At 42.8% G+C, this 19,680-nt stretch overlaps 1 protein-coding gene across 4 annotated transcripts; it reads right to left on the bottom strand.

Moving 5' to 3' along the window:
• Window positions 1–1,678: 1,678 nt before the first annotated feature.
• ZNF613 (zinc finger protein 613) lies at window positions 1,679–19,558 on the bottom strand. Of its 4 annotated transcripts, XM_079119122.1 has the most exons (6): window positions 19,135–19,558; window positions 18,901–19,000; window positions 12,900–13,101; window positions 10,061–10,187; window positions 9,696–9,788; window positions 1,895–5,424 (listed from the first exon to the last, which is right to left on the bottom strand). In XM_079119122.1, exons 3-6 carry the CDS (start codon window positions 12,912–12,914, stop codon window positions 3,737–3,739), a joined length of 1,923 nt encoding a protein of 640 aa, XP_078975248.1. In that variant the 5' UTR covers window positions 12,915–13,101; window positions 18,901–19,000; window positions 19,135–19,558; the 3' UTR covers window positions 1,895–3,736. The 4 variants fall into 4 exon arrangements, with proteins under 4 accessions (XP_078975249.1, XP_078975248.1, XP_078975247.1 ...); XM_079119123.1 differs by lacking the exons at window positions 18,901–19,000; window positions 19,135–19,558 and adding an exon at window positions 18,701–18,884 and having other exon boundaries at window positions 1,679–5,424; XM_079119121.1 differs by having other exon boundaries at window positions 18,901–19,558.
• Window positions 19,559–19,680: the final 122 nt, after the last annotated feature.

The following is a 19,680-nucleotide window of genomic DNA, read 5'->3' as shown; positions in this document are numbered from 1 at the left end:
TTCCATTTGCATGCATCTGTGATAGTTTTGAAATTCGAAATTCGTGATAGTCTACTTCTAAAATTCATTCCTTTTCTTCCATCTGTAGTATCAAGTTAATTTTCATCTTGTTTAGGGGGAAACACCTATTCTCAGTGTCCAACCTCTGCCTACCTGTGGACACAGTCTTTATATTTCTAAAGAAAGGAAAGAGGAGAAGCAGCAATCATTTGGGCACTTTGCAGTGCGGCAGTGGACCACACAGATGTCTCTAGAAGCAGATGTGCTTCTGAACCAGATGAGGAACTGAACTTGTTCACATTCTACATGCTGTACCTCAACAGAGGCCACATCTGAACTGGTCCCATTTTGAAGTCCTTAAAACACTAATCCCTCACTCTGCCAGTAACAGCATCCATCCCTTGATAGAGGGGAAAGCCTAGATCCTGGGGTGGGGGAAAAAAGGCTCATTTTGTCTCCTTGGTTGATTTCTTCTCACTGGCTCCTGGAGGATATAGTAAAAAACAACAGTAACAACAAAAAGTGTCTTTGGTAGTTACCTTACCAGTGTGCCATGGTGAGGATGCCAAGTGCCTCACTGTTGTGGCGAGGGCGGACTCGGACCTGAAGAACTGAACCCGACATGGAGCGGCGGTAGACGTGGCCTCAGCCCGGCCTTCCCAGCATCCAACCCTGAGCCTCAGCCCCGGGCCCAGGAGCACGGCCCGCAGCTCCCGCTGCGGAGCGCACAGGCACCGGGGCCAGAAGGACGCCTCTGCATCACCGCCTCCCCCCGTGCCGCCGGGGTCCCTCGACCACCACAGCCCCGGCCGCCGGTCTTGGGCCTTAGCCTCCCCGACACCCCTAACCACTGACCGCCTGGCCCAGCACCAATCCAGACGTCCGTGACCCTCCCTCCGCTCCCAAGCCACGCCCGGGCCGTCCCCAACCCCGGGTCCCTGCGGCTCCAGCAACGACCCCCCGGAAGCCGCGCCCGTAGCACAGGTCCCCGGGGGACCGCCTTCGCCCTGATGTCGTGGCCAGCCACGCCGCGGGGTCCCCCGGAGGCGTCAGAACTAGGGCCGCGCCCTCCCGCACACTTGGCGGTTAGGAGCGGGCATGTGCAGAGGTCATCCTAGTGCTCGTCCGTTTTCCACTCAGCAAATAGTCTCCTGGGAGAGATCCGCAAGTACTTGGGGGGCCTCCAGCTTGGACGTGCCCTTGGAGGGCCAGCAAGGTCTGTGCGGGGTGGCCAATGCGGGGCACAGAGGCAGTGGTCCGAGTGGGCCAAAGCCCCTGACATTTTGCCTATCCCATCAGGGAATGGAGAGAATCATATAGCGGTCAAACGTAGGGCAGTCGGTGAAGACCAGTGGCCAAGCACAACCGAAGAGCATGTGGTTACTTGGGAGAAGAAAGGGATGAGACTTCACATGCAATCGGTCATTTATCCTACCACACATGAAGTTGGAAATGGAGCACAGGAAAGTATTAAGCAGTTAATACAGTTTCCCTTTGGGACACGGCAGGCTTCATGTTAGCCATGGCCTGGTGAATGGTGAAGCAAAAGGGATTTAAGTTGGCACTGCCATTGTCTCACTTTCTCAGGGATGCCAGCCTCTGATGGGAACTCCCCACCTGGTTCTCAAGGGAGGCCTGAGCAGCCCATTCATTCTGGGCCCTGACTGAAGAGTGCCACCATGGGAAGTGCAGACTCTTGACAGTAAGCGAAGACCAGCTGAAGTGTGGGCTGAGGCGTTTCTCTTTGCTGTTGAGCACCTGTCCTGAATGCAGCTACAGGCCATTACTTTGCACATTTTGTTCACCAGCTAAACTAGTGTCTACAGTAGTGCCTGACATGAGTGCCCCCCAAATATTTGTAAAGGATTACCAAAGCTCCCAGTGTGGGATTCTACTGTGAGGCAATTTTATGCCAAATTCCCACCTCTTCCTTACAAAAAGGACTTTCTAACCTGGATATTGTCTTTATTAGATAAAAAATGAACTGAGTATGCTTGACATGTCAAGGGTCCCCTTCTCCAGAGTAAGAAGGAACAAATATAAATCACATTTCTCATTTACCATGTCACAGAGAAGCCAGGATCTGTGAAATCATGGCAACTCTCAAGATTGAGACCTCTGGACAAATGATTCGTCTCCAAGATATCCAAATAGTCTTACTTTGACCCATCTCACATACTGCTATCCTGTTTCCATGATGTTTTTTTTTTTTTAATTGGGCACATCCTGTGACTTGGTGAGAGGTACTGGAATTGGACTCAGGACCTTGTTCATGCAAAACATGCGTCCTACAACTGAGCTACACTCCCAGCCCCTTTATTCTGTGGATTCTATGGTCTGCCTCTTTCATATTATGCCAGATGCAAGTCACAATTAAGATTTTTATTTTTTAAGTTTGTGGGGCAAGTACTTATCCCTAGTATTTCCCCACTAGTCCTTTCTTCCATGACATTTCGATGAGTCAATTAAGTCATTCATGCACCTTCGCCTTCCAAATCTACAATTAATCTCTATTTTGTTATGTACTGGGAAAATACAATTATCTATAAAGGAATTTATGCTTCATGTGAGTATAATTGAGTTAATCATCTGTCCTCCAACTCTGTGCATTTTCAACTAGTTAGGCATTTACAACCTGACCACATGCACTGGAAGATAAAATGCTATGTGCACATGACCCAACTAAAAAGAAATGCCCATTCAAAACCACCTAGCTGACAGGCATGGTGGCACATGCCTGTAATCCCAGTGACCCAAGGCTGAGGCAGGATTATAAATTCAAGGTCAGCCTTGTGAATTTAGCAAGATCCTCTCTCAAAATGAAAAAGGGTAGGGATGTGGCTCAGTGGCAGAGCATCCTGGGGTTCAATCCCCAGTACAAAAACAGCCAGGGCTTTTGTTTCCTTCATCACTGCTATCACCTCATTTCTACAACAGCACCAGGAAAAGTAAATGTAAGCATTTTTGTGTGTGGTGTGTTTATCAACGAGACAAACTACAGGGTTAGGATAAGAACTACCTCCAGGGTTCAGAGTGAGGCTAGTTATTCATGTGGTTCATTCCCTTGGGGTGGTATTTAAATTTTAAACCTATGGAACAGGCTATATTCCCTTTCTAAATTAAATGTTATTTCTTTTTGAAAGACTTAATTTCTTAGAACCAAAAAAAGGTAAGAACTAATCATAATGATCGGGGGTGGAAATAGAAGACATGAACCAGAAAGGGAGATAAGGTGCACTCTAACACAAATCACCTCCTTTTAATGAAGAAGTCACTGACATGTTAACTGTTTGATTCAAGGTACACTGTCATAAAATGCCCTTTATGCATTTCTCTCATAAAATATTAGACTTGAGGTAAAAATCTCCATTCCTCATCTTCACAGGTTTCTTTGCTTCAAGTATGCTTTCACTGAATGTTTCAGTGTTCAGTTTTATTACTGTTTTCCTCTGGTATGATACAACATGTACCACTGGCAGCCCTGCCACTTTCACTGCCTTCAAGCATCTCCCAACTCTTTTTCTCTTGCATGAATTCTGACACCTACAGAGATCTTACTTTTGGGCAAGGACTTCTCCATGGTCATTATATTTCTACCAACGCTGAGCCCACAGATCTGTGATCACCGATAGATTTATTCAACCTGCATTCATACTATTTTTCTCCCTGCATATACTTGTCAGCCATATAATGAGCTATATTTCTCAAGGGTTTTCTGTCTTTAATGTATCATGATTTACTCCTGTTTTTTGTGACATAAAACGTGATGTAACTGATCACTGAAAGCACTACCACATTCACTGCATTTGTAAGATTTCTCTCTGGTGCAAGGTCTAGTCTCTGCTGAGGGTGAACGCCTGACATCTGAGTGTCCCACAATGGCTGTACTCTTATCTGCTTGGAACTCACTGTTGCCTAATGAAGTCTGAGTTGCCAAAGGAGGCATCTGCATACTCATCATGCTAATAAGACTCTTCTCCTGCATGGGATCACCTGTATGTGATGAGCTGTGACTCTTTGAGAAACTATTTTCCAGCTTGACTGAATCAACCTGTTTCTCCCTTGCATGCAGCATTCCCTTATGATATACAAGGCATGACAGGTGGGAGAACGCTTTCCCACAATCAGAGCACCCATAGGGCCTCTCCCCTGTATGAGTCCTCCGATGTCTATTGAGGCATGACTTATCTCTGAAAGCTTTCCCACAGTCACCACACCTGTAGGGCTTCTCTCCCGTGTGGATTCTCTGATGGTTAATGAGACCTGACTTGTGTGAGCAGGATTTCCCACACTCAGTACACACAAAGGGAGTCTTTCCTGTGTGGAACCTCTGATGTGAGATCAAGCATGTTTTCTGGCTGAAGCCTTTCCCACAGTCATTGCATACATAGGGTTTCTCCCCAGTGTGAGTACGCCGATGTATAAGGAGATTGCCCTTCTGGATGAAGCCTCTTCCACATTCGTTGCAAGTGTAAGGCTTCTCTCCAGTATGAGTTCGCTGATGGACAGTGAGATTGCCTTTCTGAATAAAGCCTTTTCCACAATCGCTGCATATATAGGATTTCTCCCCTGTATGGGTTTTCAGATGTGCATTGAGCTGTGACTTCCAGCGGAATGCCTTGTCACACTCAGTGCATTCATAGGGCTTCTCTCCTGTATGAGTCCGCTGATGTTCAATGAGCCTGGACTTTCTGGAGAATGCCTTCTCACACAGACTGCATGCATGAGGTTTTTCTCCTGTATGAACTCGCTGATGATTAATGAGCCGAGACCTCTTGATGAAGCCTTTCCCACAGTCACTGCACACATAGGGTTTCTCTCCTGTGTGAATTTTCTGATGTGCAATGAACTGTGATTTCCAGCGGAACGCTTTGTCACACTCAGCACATTCATACCGTCTCTCTCCTCTGTGAGTTTTCTGATGTTCAGTGAGCCGGGACTTTCTGGAGAAGGCTTTCCCACATACACTGCATCTGTGAGGTTTTTCTCCTGTATGCACTCTTTGATGATCAATGAGACGAGACTTCTTGAGGAAGGCCTTCCCACATTCAGTGCATACATGAGGCTTATCTGTCTTTTGGGATATCTGATGTGAACTTGTATTTACAGAATTCCCACATTCGATAAATTTAATTTCAGTATGAAATTGTTCATGCCTGGCATGGAGGAATAATTTTCCATCTCCATTAACCTCAACAGGACTCTCTACTTCATAGCTTCTGTTACAGTTGACTAAACTTAAATTTGATTTCAGTCTTTTCCTGTGTAAGTCAAATACATCATGATTTTGTCTTAAAGGAAAGTTATTTGTTCTCTGATGAATGACATTCCTGGTTGCACTGTATTTATGGCCTTGCTCCACTTTCTTCTGACATCTTTGATTTTGCAACTGTACCTGTAGATGATCATCAGTTTTCTTGATTTCTAGGGAAGAGAACAATAAATCATTCTATGAGCATGGAACAGAATAAAACCACTTCACAAACTACTCTGTATAGATTGGTTCTTTGTTGACAGCATTGTTATATTAAGTTAAAGAAACTCCAAGTGGATATGTTCATTATCACTTGGATAGGAATAAAACACAACAGTTCAAACAAAAAGAGGTAAAAATGGTCAGAGTATAAGCAAGGTTACATCATTCAAAATGAATAAATGTGACCACGAGGCATGCTAAAATAAAAAAATAAAATGAAGCCACTGTGAGCACTAGGTCACAGAAATCAGAGGGGTATCTGTTTCACAATAGGGGCAAATTCATATATCCACAAATCCTCATTAAATAAAGACTGTGCCAAGCACTGTGCTAGTGATGTTGATAAAGTAATACATTCCTTATATTCTCTGAGCATACATTCTAGTTAGGAAAAATTAAACAAGGAAACAATGAAACACAGAAAGCAGGAACAAATCATAGAAGTTGGGCTGAGGTAGCAATAGAGAGGGAAGTGGTGGAAATCATGATACAATTTGCAGAAAGAAAAGCAAGGCTCACTCATGATTTCAACATGGGGAGATCAATAATAGGAATTAAGAATCATTCCTAATGGAGTAGCACCCATTTTCCTGAGAAGGGGAATAACACTGAGGTTCTGAATGTGGGGTAATGAAGTATGCACTTTAAAGAAAATCATCTTGAGAAGGATATATAAATCAAGAAAGGTCACGGAAGGAAATTATGTGGAAATCACCAGTATGTAAATATGAAGAAAAGAGGACTGGGCAAGATCAGGTTTGGAAAAACCAGATGAAGGCACAGGAACAAGTTTATGATTGCTGTAACATTTAGAGTTTGAGTTTTGAAAAGCTCACTGAGGGATTCCAAACACTGACTATACTGACAAAGGAAATAAGTAGAGATAGACTAAAATCATTAGACCTAAGTTAGAATGTTATAAACTCAACGTTGAATTTCAAGAAAACTGGTAAGACTCTTGGTGGTCATTTTATCGTTCTAATACTTCACTCCATAGACTACCATCAAACCAAATCTCCCAAAGCATCAATTTTACATTTAAAAGCAAACTTCTGCAGTAAACATGTCAACCTTTTTTTTTTTTAGACGGCTGTGACACATTCTCCTGTATCAGGTGAAAAAGAGAAAAAAACAGTTATCCCACGGAACTCACATCATGTCATCTTTAGGTGACGCGCTGCTGCACTAGGCAGGGAAAAGCTGCCACTTCTGATCACACTCTGTACTGGTACAAACTACTCCTCTTTCAGTGTCTCTGATGTAACGATCCCCAAACTCACTTTTTTGGGTTTTAATGGGGATTGAACCCAGGAGTACTCCGCCACTGAGTCATATCCCCAGTCTTTTTTTTTCAAGACAGGGTTTGCTAGTTGCTGAGACTCACCTTGAACCTGCAATCTCCTGCCTAGTCTCTCAAGTTGTCACCATGTCCAGCCCAGATCACTGCATGGCACTCTGAGCACTGTCTTTCAGACTTCTAGGTAAGTGGCTTAGTTTGAGGGGTCCTGGAGGACCACAACTGTGACCCCAGACCAAGGCTTCCGCCAGTTTTGCTTCTGTTTTCCTAGGAAATACTGGATGTACTTTATTGTGATACTCCTACCGCCCACTTAAAAGGAAGACTACAGGACTGGGGTGGAGCTCTTCAATCTTTTACTTTCAGTACAATGCCAATGACAGATAAAGACTGTGTACATTTAATGTATAGAATTTGATGTTTGGACACATGTACATGGTGTAAAATGATCACCACGATCCACCTACGTAACAAATCTATACCTCTACATAATGTTGTGCTCTCATTCCCCATTCCGGGTTACCAGAAGCTGTCTTCCCTAAATTTCTAAAGTATTCCCTATCTTTATTGCTTATTTTGACAGTTAACTTCACACAGTCCTGTACTGCAGCAGAAGATGCCTCCAGTTCAACAACTGAACTTCTGTACATTTATTACACTTAGAGCTATCCCCTATTAAAATCTTACTCCTGGAAAACACTGTTCTGTTTCTCAGTAAATTCCATCTCTTCTAGCACGTTATTAGGGCTATAATTTATGAACTAGCCTCAAGAGGGCCAGCTTACAGCACCATGTATGGACAAGTCCGGGTTAATCACCCCAAACCTAGCAAATAGACTCAATGGGAGGATGAGTCAAGAGCATTACAAGTTTGAGGCCAGCCTGGGCAACTCAGCAAGATACAATCTCAAAATAAAATAAAAAGGTCTGTAGATGTAGCTCAGGGGACTAGCATGCATGAGGCCATGAGTTCAATCTCAAGTACCATGAAAATAAACAGAAAGGACCAAGGTCTTGGCATACATAACAGGAAACCATCAATTTAATAAAAACTCATCTTCCTGAGTTGTCCCAACTTCTTAATCTGTATTCCCTTTACAAAAGACCTTACCCAGGCCATATTTCTCTCTCTAGTCCTATGTCTCCTGACTTGGGACATCCAGAGAGAGTATTTCATGAACATAAACAAGCACATCTAATTACAAAATGCAAAGCAGAACTAATTTCTCAAACATACACCTGCCTGGGCCTCTGAATTTGCTACCTTGTCTATGTGAAAGGTAATTCACCCAGGGATCCACTCATGGGCCTAATAGTGCTGCGCAGACACACCTTACAAAAGAGCCTTTCCCATCCTAAGGAGCAGCTCCAGCCCCTCACACACTATTCCATTATGCTGTTTTGCTTGTTTTCCCGGCACTTTTCATAACGAGGTATTTATTTTTTTTTACTAACTTTCTGCCTCCTTTTAGAATCTAATCCCAAGAAAAATCCTTGTTGCTATTGCTGTTCACAGCTGTCAGGCTATCAAAAACTACTTAAGACAATCAAAAAGTATTTAAAACAATGAAGCCAGGCATGTCTTGCACAGTCATAATCCCAGTGGCTCGGGAGGCTGAGGCAGGAGGACTGCAAGTTCAAAGCCTGTCTCAGCAATTTAGTGAGGCTCTAAGCAACTCAGTGAGACCCTGTCTCTAATTAAAATACAAAATAGAGCTGGGGATGTGGTTCAGTGGTCAAATGCCCCTGAGTTCAATCCCTGGTATCCAATAAAAAAAAAAGAAAAAAAAAATACTTAAAGCAGTGAAACAAAGATTTATATAGAGAGAACACTTTGGGTAGACTACTTTAAGTGTAGATGACCTTGAGTTCAGGAAAGAAAGAAGAAAATAAGTTTTATAAGCAAGATGATACCATATAATGGAGATTTATCCAGAACATCACTTGACAGAAGAGAAATTTCCATCTCATGTGAATGACCACTATGATTAACTAGGATTTAATTCCATCAGATAATGGTAAGAAAAGGAAGGCTTTAAGGGAAAAATCCCAGTAATATCTTAAAGAGATATTAAAACTTAAAGAGAAACTAAAACAATGATCAGAAATAACAACTGCACAAGGAAATTAAAGCAAAGCAGGCATAAGGCTCAATGCTCATGTTTGGGTTGGGCGGGGGGGGGGGAAACAGGAAGAGGAAATTAAAGAAGGGAGCTGAATAAGTAGGAGAGTTTCAAGGATGCTCCACAGTGGCCAGCACTGACTCAAGCAGTGCAGTGGAAATGGGTAAACACTTAGCACTTAGAAGAACATGAAGGGACACATTGACCTGAGAGTCTCCACAGAGAATAAGAGTTTAGGACAATGGAATGATGGAAATTTTTATAGGCTCAAGAACAAAGCAAAATTTGGGAAACTAAACCTTTGCAGGATCTCAGAATGGGCAAAGAAAAGCTCAGGAGGCAAAGAAGTGCACAGGGACAGACCAGACTACCCAGGACACAGAAACCCAGACGGGGTGGATGCTAGGAAGGAAAAGCAACATCATCCACAGAGTCAAAAGGGATAATATGAGGACAGCATAGAAACCAAAGATCTCTCCTTGGAGAAAGGCGTGGAAGGTAGAATTCCAAAGTAACAGAAAAAGAAGAAACAGGTAGTGGTATGCTGGTGGGGCAAGAATGGCAAGAACTGAGAATCCTTAAAAGAAACCTAGAAAGAAAAACCAAGACCTAAAGTGATTAAATTCAAGAAAAGATAAAGAGGAGCAGGCTCTAAATATCTTAAAAGAAAATTGTCCTGTGTGGGGAGAAGGGTTAGTGGAGACTGTTCACGCATCCTCAGGCACTCACATCTGTGACACCTCTGACAGTTAGACTGGGACACCCCGGTCCACCCTCCTTGCAGGTTTCACTCACTCACCTGAACAAATGTGACTGTGGATCTCATCTTCCACTGTCCATGGTTCTCCTCCTAGCAACTTGGAGAGGGCACCTGGCTTGTTGGCTTGACACCCTGTTCATGGGAAATGACAGAGTCTTAGGCTCATCCAATTGGGCTGTGATCTGTCAACAGGGGACAAAGGTCTATTTTAGGAAGGATGTAGTTTATATCTGCAAAGCAAAGGCTTTGCTCTCAGAAGGCAGAACAATGCACCCTCTTATCTGGGGCCAGAGAGGGACTGAGACCACCCTTGAGACACCACAGGCCCTAGAAGGCTTTCGGACGCTGAGAAAGGGAAGACACAGAACAGCACCCTCTGAGCTGCACACGGCAGCCGTCCTCACCCACTGACACCAGGTTGCTGTAGTTCTCCAACATCACGTCCTGGTACAGGTCCTTCTGAGCAGGGCCCAGAAGCTGCCACTCCTCCCGGGTGAAGACCACAGCCACATCTTCCAGTGTCAGCGATTCCTGAAATAAAAAAATCCTACTTAATATGCAGTCTTTCTCTTTCACTCATATGGAAGGAATGTGAAGGATGCTCTTGTGCTCATCTTCACCACATAACCTGTACCTATATACCCAGGTGTTGTGATTTTTTTAAAAACATACTGTGCAGGGCCAAGGGACACAGGCTTGTTACCCAGCTACTGGGGAGGCTCAAGCAGCATGAGCAACTTAGGAAGACCCACTTCAAAATAAAATAAAAAGGGCTGGAGATGCAGCTCAGAGGTCCTGGGTTCTATCCCCAGGACCAAACACACACACACACACACACACACACACATACACACACAGTAATAGAGGCAAAGGAGAAGTTTCTGTAATAACTAATCATTGAATCTTCTTGCTAATTTTCCTTGTTTGAGTAAGTGTCTGACAGGCACTAGATATATTCTAGTGATATTAGGATGAACAAAGCAGATTCCTACATTCACCATGGATCTTCATACTGAATATCAGAATCGACCACAAAGAAACTTCAGACATTTTAAGAAACGACACATTAAATAAATATATTTTGTGTTAGGAATAAAAGAATCTTTCCAAAACACATCCAAATAAAAAACACACACCCACCCCTGCCTGGGATAACAGGCCACATACACACTTTTTAAAAACTTTTGTTATCAGATGTGTTAACAGCATACATTAAAGAGATAATTAGTGCACTGAAAGGCAGATCTGAAGAAACTACTTTGGAATGCAGTGTAAGAACAAAATGATGAAATATATAAAAGATTACTAAATATGGAGGACAGGTGAGGTCTCGCATTTACCAATTTCGTTAGGAAAGAGAAAACAGAGTAATGAAAATGTACTATCCAGAGATCTGAGGACTTAAATATACATTATACACACGTGCGCGCACGCACAAAGAGAGACACACACAGGTACATGAAGTACACACCAATACCCACTGGTTAAAACTGCACCAGGGGATTAGGAAAAAACGTATGAAGGGGAATTGTTTTTTTTCCTTTAACTATGTATACTGTAATCACTGGAGATTATTTTTTTAGCCTTTTGGTATACTAATGCACAACTGTATAATTTTTTTTAAAAGGTAATAAAGGAGTCAGTAGGTAAGGACTAGCTTTAAATGAAAAGAAGTGTGTACTGTCTGGCTAGGGGGAAGTTTTAAAGCAATCCCTCTGGATCTCATCAACTCAAGCTTTTAACATATAACAATACCTTCAACTCCCTGTCAAAGTTGCACTCAAACATCAGTTTAGCCCCCTGTTCACACAGGACCTAAAGGAAGTCACACAAATTTTCCATTTTCCTAGTTCATTTACATTTTATTCCTAGACTGACCCTAACACCCATTAAGGCTGGGTCCAAGGGTGACCTTGCTATAGCCCCATGAACAACTATGTCCTGACTTCTCTGGGCCTCTTCCCAAAGGAGACTTTGGAGAACTGTGCTTGGCATTTATAAGAAAGCTGCAGTTAAAGATATCATCTATCATGCAGAGGTGTGGCTCAGTGGTAGAGCATGCGCACAGCAAGCCCAAGGCCCTGGATTTGGTCCCCAGCACCATCAGGGAAAAAAAAAAAAAATATATATATATATATATATATATATATATTACATCAATCACATTACTTCTGGAAGGTCTAAGTGCTATGATGTAGTGACACCTCTCACAAACTGATCTGCTTTCTTCTGAGTCAGTGCACATGACCATCGTGATTCTCTGGTTGTGATGATTGTCAGACACTGGACAGAAGGAGCAGCTAAAATAAGTAACAGGATGCTCCAGTAACTAATTATGCTTCAGTATTAGTCATTCACTATGAATTCTATTTACTGTTTTTATTCGGAACACTTCTGACACAGTATCAGAACTGTTAGGTGTCCAACAATTCAGCTCAATTCTGACACCAATTTCTTGAGTTGGTGAAGACCCCATCAGTTAAGGGCTGAGTCCCACAAGACTAACCCCATTTCAGATACCCGCTGTAAGCAAGGAGTCCCCAGGTTATACAGTTAGTCACACTTCTATGTGACCTGGTTATAAACCTGGGGGTTCCCACAACCCATACTGAGATTCAATGATGCTCTACAACTCAGAACTGAGGAAAGCAATTTACTCACTACTATCAGTTTATTATAAAGGGTAAAACCAAGGAGTAGCCAGATGGGAGGGATGCCCAGGGTAAGTAAGGCATGGGATGTGGGGACTGGGAACATCTGTGTCCTCCCTGGGTACTCCACTATGTGTTCACAACCCAGACTCTTAAACCCTGTCATTCAGAGGTTTTTACGCAGGCTGAATTACATAAGTGTGGTTAATTATATCACCGGCCATGGGGGAGTGGACTCAATCTCCAGCCCCATTCCTCTCCCTGGAGAATGCAGTAAGGCTCAAAGTTCCAAGCTTTTAAACAAGGTTTGGTCCTTCTGGTGACCAGTCTCCATCCTGAAGCTATCCAGGATCCACTAAAAGTCACAGTATACTAGAACAAAAGAGGCTTCTATCATCCTATCCCACTCAGAAAATTCCAAGGCTTTTCAGAGCTGTGCCAGGACCTGGGGACAAAAACCAAATATCTTTTTTACATACCACAGCTATAAACCACAAATGATCCCACTTTCCCTTGATGCTGAAATTAGGTTTGAAGTCCTCCAGATATCAATCATGCAATGAAGAGAAAATTAAAGCAAACCCAAAGTCACCTGGGCCTTGATCATATTCTTCTGTTATTGGGAGATGGCCAGTAACTTGGGGGGCCGTGCCTTTAGTTCCTTCTTGAACTGCTCTAAATTTCTGGTTAGAAATCTTAGTCTCCAGTCAATGGCGTCTCCACAAATGGCGATACCAGGTGCAGGAACCTCTTCGCTTCACCTGATATATCTTGCTCCAGGAGCTACCTGTGTGCTGAAGAGTAAATACATTTTGAGCATACATCCCCTCTGAGAACAGAGGCTGGCACTATTGCAAATACTTATTTTGAACTCACTTCTAACCTTTATCTGGGGCCCCAGAACTTGGGAGTCAATACCTGAGGGCAACACCACTATTTTAAATGTATGGGAATATGTCTCTCTTCTATGAAATGGAAGAGGGATGACTGAATGAAGATGTAGGAAAAGCAAACTATCAAAACACCAAGAGACTTCTCAAGTCTGTGTTTATAAAGAGGACATATAGAAGGTGAAAATCTAGAGATTTACTGCCTTAAAAACATGTGCACTCACGTACCTGTGTGAAAGTTCATGTACATCTTGTGCATATGCATACTGTTAAAGACAAACGTACTAAGTAAAACACAGGCGTGATCTTCATTTTCTTATTGCCAACCACTTTATTACACCTTAAACTACAAATTATTGCCAATTCCAATATTAACCAAAGGCTTAGGGATTGACTACCTTTCCTAAAAACACACCATGTGGTAAAGCTAGAATCTGAACTCAGCTGCCCATCTCTAAGACTTCAGTTGCCACTGCATTCCCTTGGCCGCGCACCTCTTTAGCCTTTTCTCTCTTTGCAACTACCTTCAGGGAGTTTACACTGCACAAGGTCACATGGTGAACGGCCACTCAGTCAGATATAATTTCAACTTCTAGAATCAACTCCCTTAACACATGCAATACCTTCTTCCACAAAAACAAGTGGAAAAATTCATGTCACACACCTGTCCTGGCAGTCATAGGGAATCAGCAGCCTAGAGGCTTTAAGGCCAAATTCCAGAGCTCCAGTGAGAAGCTCACATGGGGACAGCATCAACTCGAGGAGTCACCTTGAGTTCTCCTTCTACCCCACTGGCTAGAAGCATGATGACAAGTTCCCTGGAGCTTTCCTGGATCCTCCAAACCCACAGGGCCTGAACTTACTCATCCTCCAACCCATGACTGCATATTCTCCCCTCCCTCTTTAATCCCAGAAGCCCATCAATGAGGCAGCAGAACTTTCAGACTTGTCTTCTTGGAACACCAATGGAAATGTGCAGAGCCCACATGATGTCAGGCTCTTGAGTAGGAAGTAGTGGGGGCAACGCTTCAGAGGCATCCCGATGTGTACTTTAAACGGTAAAGCTTCCTTTCTCATATCTCCACAGCCTGCATCCAAAAACACTAGAAGTTTCCACTTCATTTTTAACCTTTAAAGCCTTTCTGTGGAATATAGTCACTTTGTTATCTCTAGACACTGGATCATTCCATTGAAAGGGGGAGTACTGTTCCTGAAAGTAGAGATACATATATACACATAGGGAGCCACACAGAAAACGTCCACAAACTCTAGAACAACATTCCTAAATAGGTCATAATCATCACTATGTGAAGAAAACAAAACAACAAAAGAAATCAACAGAAAAACTTTATGGATGCTAATTCACAATAAGGGGTGGTGGTGCTAGAGAGGAATAGAGTTACGTTAGATTAGGTAGGGGGAGCGGAGGAGGGAGAAGGGGTATGGGGGTAGGAAGGAAAGTAGAGTGAAATAGACATTATTACCTCAGGTACACGTGTGACTGCAGGACTGATGTGATCCTGCAATATGTACAATCAGAAAAATGAGAAATTACACTCCATTTATGTATTATTTATCAAAATGTATAAATGCATTCTACTGTCATGTACAACTAATTAGAGCAAATAAAATATTTTTAAAAAATTTTAAATATATAAAACAAAACTCATTTGCAGACACAGACATGCCCACATTTAGTAAAGCATGCATGATGTAAGAAAAGTTCAAGAGAGCAATCACCTCTGGGGAGGGAGGAGAGCATGGACTAGAGGAATCACTGAAGGTGCACATGTAGGTTTTTTTTTTTTTTTTTTTTTAACGGCACCCACAAAAAAAAAAAAAAAAAAAAAAAAAATCATGTATATCACATATCACAGAGGAAAATACCACTGAGTAAAAATGCCAGAGTAGACCCATTCCTCCACGGAAACTTTAAAAAAATCAAGGAAAAACAGAATATAAACACTTTATAAACACAATATACACTTGGTGAATTTTGCCTCAACAAAAAAAAAAAAAAAAATTCAAACATATCCTACATATGCCCATATGTATGATATAAGTACTTTCTCTAAAGTCAAGAGCAAGGGAAGGATAAGCAGCATCACCATTATTATCTAGAGCTATTCTGGAAATATTACCTAATTATATAAAGAATCAACTAATAATAATCAATATTAGAGGAAAAGGAAGCAAATTATAGGACACTGCTCAATATGACTACACAAGTCAGAGTTTCACAGATTCAATTGAACATATATCAATGTAAGTTTTCAGTCAGATGGAAGACTACAGAGTTTATATCTAAAAAATGACAGAATTCCAAAATACACATTTGTTAATACTAAAGAATGAAATAATTTTGGGAACAGTTTAACAATCTGTATTGATTAAACAGATTCACTTAAAGAAGTTTTGCAAAGGAAATACTGGCATATGCACATGAAAAATTATTGTTGTAAAATGTTGTAAAATTATTTAGGTCAGCCGGTTACACACGCCTGTAATCCCAGCTACTCAGGAGGCTGAGGTAGGAGGACTGCAAGTTCAAGGACAGCCTCAGCAACCAAGCAAGATCCTACCTATTTCAAGCATAAAAACATATAAATAAACAAAAAGGGCTGGAAGTGTAGCTCAATAGAACACCACTGGGTTCAATCCCCAGTACCACACACATAAAAATTATTTAGGTCTAGTAACAGAGAAATAATTGAATGAGTAAAGCTATACACCCAATGAAACACTATGCAGCTGTTAAAAATACTAACAACCTAGGGCTGGGGATGGAGCTCAGTAGAAGAGCACCTGTTTAGCATACATAAGGTTCTGGGTTTGATCCCAGCTTACAAACAAAACAAATTTAAAAACTCTAGGAGCATATATGTAATGGAAAATGTCTAGAATAAGCATGTGAAAGGTTGCTCAACAGCATAATGTCTTTCAAAGAAAGTCAAGAGATACCACTTCACACCACTAGAATGACCCTAATTATAAACTGAAAACAAACTATTGATGAGTATGAAGGAACAGGAACTCTCATACACTGCTGGTGGAAATATTAAATGGGGCAGTCATTTTTGAAAACTGCCTACTAGTTTCTCAAATACTTAAACTGTACTCAAACTATCAACTCTATTCCTAGGATTACATACAAGGGAAATAGAGACATGTTCACACAAATGTTTACAAAAAATGTTTACAAAAGCATCACTTATAACAGAAAAGAGGAGACAATACAAATATCTACCAGTTGGTGAAGGATTAAATCTGATGGACTATATCTATATGAGAAAATATTATTCAGGTATAAGAACATATAAAGTACAGACAGTATGCTACATCATGGATGAACCTTAAGAATAGTATGATTTCTTTAAAAAGCCAGTCACAAAAGACCACATATTTTACACCTGCATTTATATGAAATGTTCGGAATAGGCAAATACATAGAGACAAAAAGTATATTAGTAGGTGCTTAAAGGTGGGGTGGGGAAGGAGGAATAGAGAGTTGTAGCAAAAAGTTTTGAGGTTTGTTTTGGAAGTGATAAAAATGTTCTAAAATTGGGTCTGAAAATGTAGTGTAGTAGTAGAATGCTTACATAGTATGCACAAGGACCTGGGTAAATCACCAGTATTGCAAAAAAAAAAAAAAAAAAAAAAAAAAAAAATTCTAAATTAGACTTTGGTGATGGTTCCACATTGGAAACATAATTCAATTTCACATTTTATTTTTTAATTTTTAGATGTTGATAGGCCTTTATTTCATTCATTTATTTGTATGTGGTGCTGAGAATCGAACTCAGTGCCTCATACATGCTAGGCAAGGGCTCTACCACTGAGCCACAACCCCAGCCCCTCAATTTCACAATTTAAATGGGTGAATTATAGTATGTGAATAGTAAAGTTGTTGTTAGAAAAAGCTACCAGTAGAACTAGTAATGATTTATGGGGAAAATTATGAACGTCTGCAACTTAGTTTGAAGTGTCCCCCAAAAAACCCCAATACTTAGTGTTAATGAGGAGAAAGGGTGATACACAGATAGACACATGATAAAAGAAGCAAGAAAACAATAAAATCTAGATGGTAGGCACACAGGCATTCAACTATGAAATTCTTCAAACCTTGTTATGTTCGAAATTTTTTTGTGTTAGAGGTTGGCAAAGCTTGTACTAATTAAGAGCTCAGTAAGGTAACCACAAGCAAAAAACTATTTTTTTTTTTTTTGCTTAAAAAAATAAGCAATTAGTAAAAAATAAGTAATTAGTAATTACTCTTCTATGCTGGGGATTGAACCCAGGGCCTTGTGCTTGCAAGGCAAGCACTCTACCAACTGAGCTACATCCCCAGCCCTCATAACCTGTTTTTGTTTTTTTGTTTTTTTTTTTTTTTTCATGTGTTACTAGGGGTTAAACCCACAGCCTCCCACACGCTAGAGAAGTGTTCTACCACTGGTAAGTGTTCTACCCCAGCCCTTTTTATTTATTTATTTTTTCAATTTTGAGACAGGACCTCACTAAGTTGCCCAGGTTGGCCTTGAACTTGTGATCCTTTTACCTCAGCGCCCCCTATAGTTGGGAGTAGCTGGGATTACAGGCACGTGCCATGACATCAGTCTCATTACCTAACCTTGAAAATGATAACTTTTAAAATATTAATAATCTACCTAAGTGTACGCATACACTTACTGAATCTGGTCACCACGGCACAGGTTTGCCTCTTGGTGTACCATCACAGAACTCTCTTCTGTTTTTGAGAGTGTCTCACCAGGTTGTCTCAAAGTGATGGGTTGAAGCACTACTCCCACTTCAGCCAACTGAGCAGCTGGGACCATACGTGTGTATCACCATGCCTGGCTCTATCACTCAACTCTTTAAAAATTAATGTTTAAAACAAAAAGTTATAAAAACTACTTTAAAAGCAAAAGTTCATGCTGAGTATATTAACGTCCATGATATGAAATCAAATAAGTAAAATGATACCACCCGGTGCGGTGTGGCACATGCCCCTGTAATCCCAGAAGCTCAGGAGGCTGAGGCAGGAGGATTGCAAGTTCAAGGCAATTTAGCGAGGCCCTGAGCAACTTAGGGAGACTCTGTCTCGAAATAAAAACTAAAAAGGGCTGGGGATGTTTGCTCAATGGTTAAGCGGCCCTGGGTTCAACCCCCGGTATCAAAAAGAAAAAAAAAAAAAATCACCAATACCAATACTCGAGCATTTGTCTCAATTGTAAACGCCGAGCATAGAAAAATGAAGCCTGAATGTGAAACACGTAACAGTGTCACCGACGCCATCCCTGGGGGCGCACTTGGGCTGGGCGACTCCCCCGATCTCCCCCATCGCTCTCCCGCTCACCGGGACCGGGGGATGCGAAACGCGCGAAGCTGAGGGCCCGCAGCCCTGCGCTGAGGCTCGGGCCTGGGGGGGCGCGGCTCCGCACCCCGACAGAGCACGGGCCCGGGGCCTCCCGAGCCCTCCCCCTCGGTCATACCCGGTTAGACTCACCTCTCGCGGCTCCAGTTCTGTCACCCCGCCCCACGGCGAGCCGCAGACACCAAGCCGGGACAGGCCTACTCGCTAACAGCCAGGCTCCCTCAGGACCGGCCCAAAGGCTCCCAGGGCTGCCCCTGCTAACGGCGCCGCCTAAGCGACACCTACGGGACGATGCGCCCCGGGACCTGTTCTACAAAAGAACCCGCACTCACCTGAGTCTCCCCGGAACCCAGCGGACCTTCGCGAGGTTGCACTTCCGCCAATTTTCCCAGTCCAGGACCCTGCCAGCCTCCGAGCTCGGCCTACGGCGGCCTACAAGGGAGAGTTTGAGAATGTTTTGCCAGCGCGGACACCAAGACTTCCGGCTTGTACGTAGGGGAGGGAATATGTCGGCGCCCACACAGCCGCGGATGGCGGGGGCATCCATCTTGCAGTATTAGACTTACAGGGGGCAACGCGGCCGTTTTGCCCGTTAGTGAGCAAGGCTCTGATCTGTTGAAGCCACCCCATTTCTTGGCACTTTCAATCTCGTCCCCCTCCCGGATTGCTTTGGCTTTCAGAGGCTCGAGTTCACATTAGGTAAACACGTGGTAAGCTACGGCCAGCTCAGGAACATCAGACCCTGCACAAGGAGGTCGCTGGAAACGGCACAGCGGGCGCGGCCATCTTCCAAGAGAGGTGTCCGTACAGATGAAAACGCTTCCCTCCGTGAGGAAAAAAGAGCAAGCCGACCAGCAGATGAACACTGCAGAACGATTCTGGCTGCGTGGGAAGGGCAGGAACACGATTTTGAGGGCAGAAGAGGGCCTGAAGAGGCAACGGCGGTACAAGGATTCCGGCCTCGGGAAGTGAAGTGAAAACTAGCGTCCTAGAAGTGCCACCTCCTTTCCCTTTGTGGGCGGGGCGTGGTTTCCGTTCCGGAAAGGCGGAGAAGTAGCGAGCCAATGGGGAGAGCGGATGCCGCAGGAGGCGGGGCTTCTCCCCCGGGCTGG

This window comes from Sciurus vulgaris, assembly GCF_902686455.1.
Source record: "Sciurus vulgaris genome assembly, chromosome: 17".
Lineage (NCBI taxonomy): Eukaryota > Metazoa > Chordata > Mammalia > Rodentia > Sciuridae > Sciurus > Sciurus vulgaris.
This window is presented reverse-complemented; position numbering and strand designations above follow the sequence as displayed.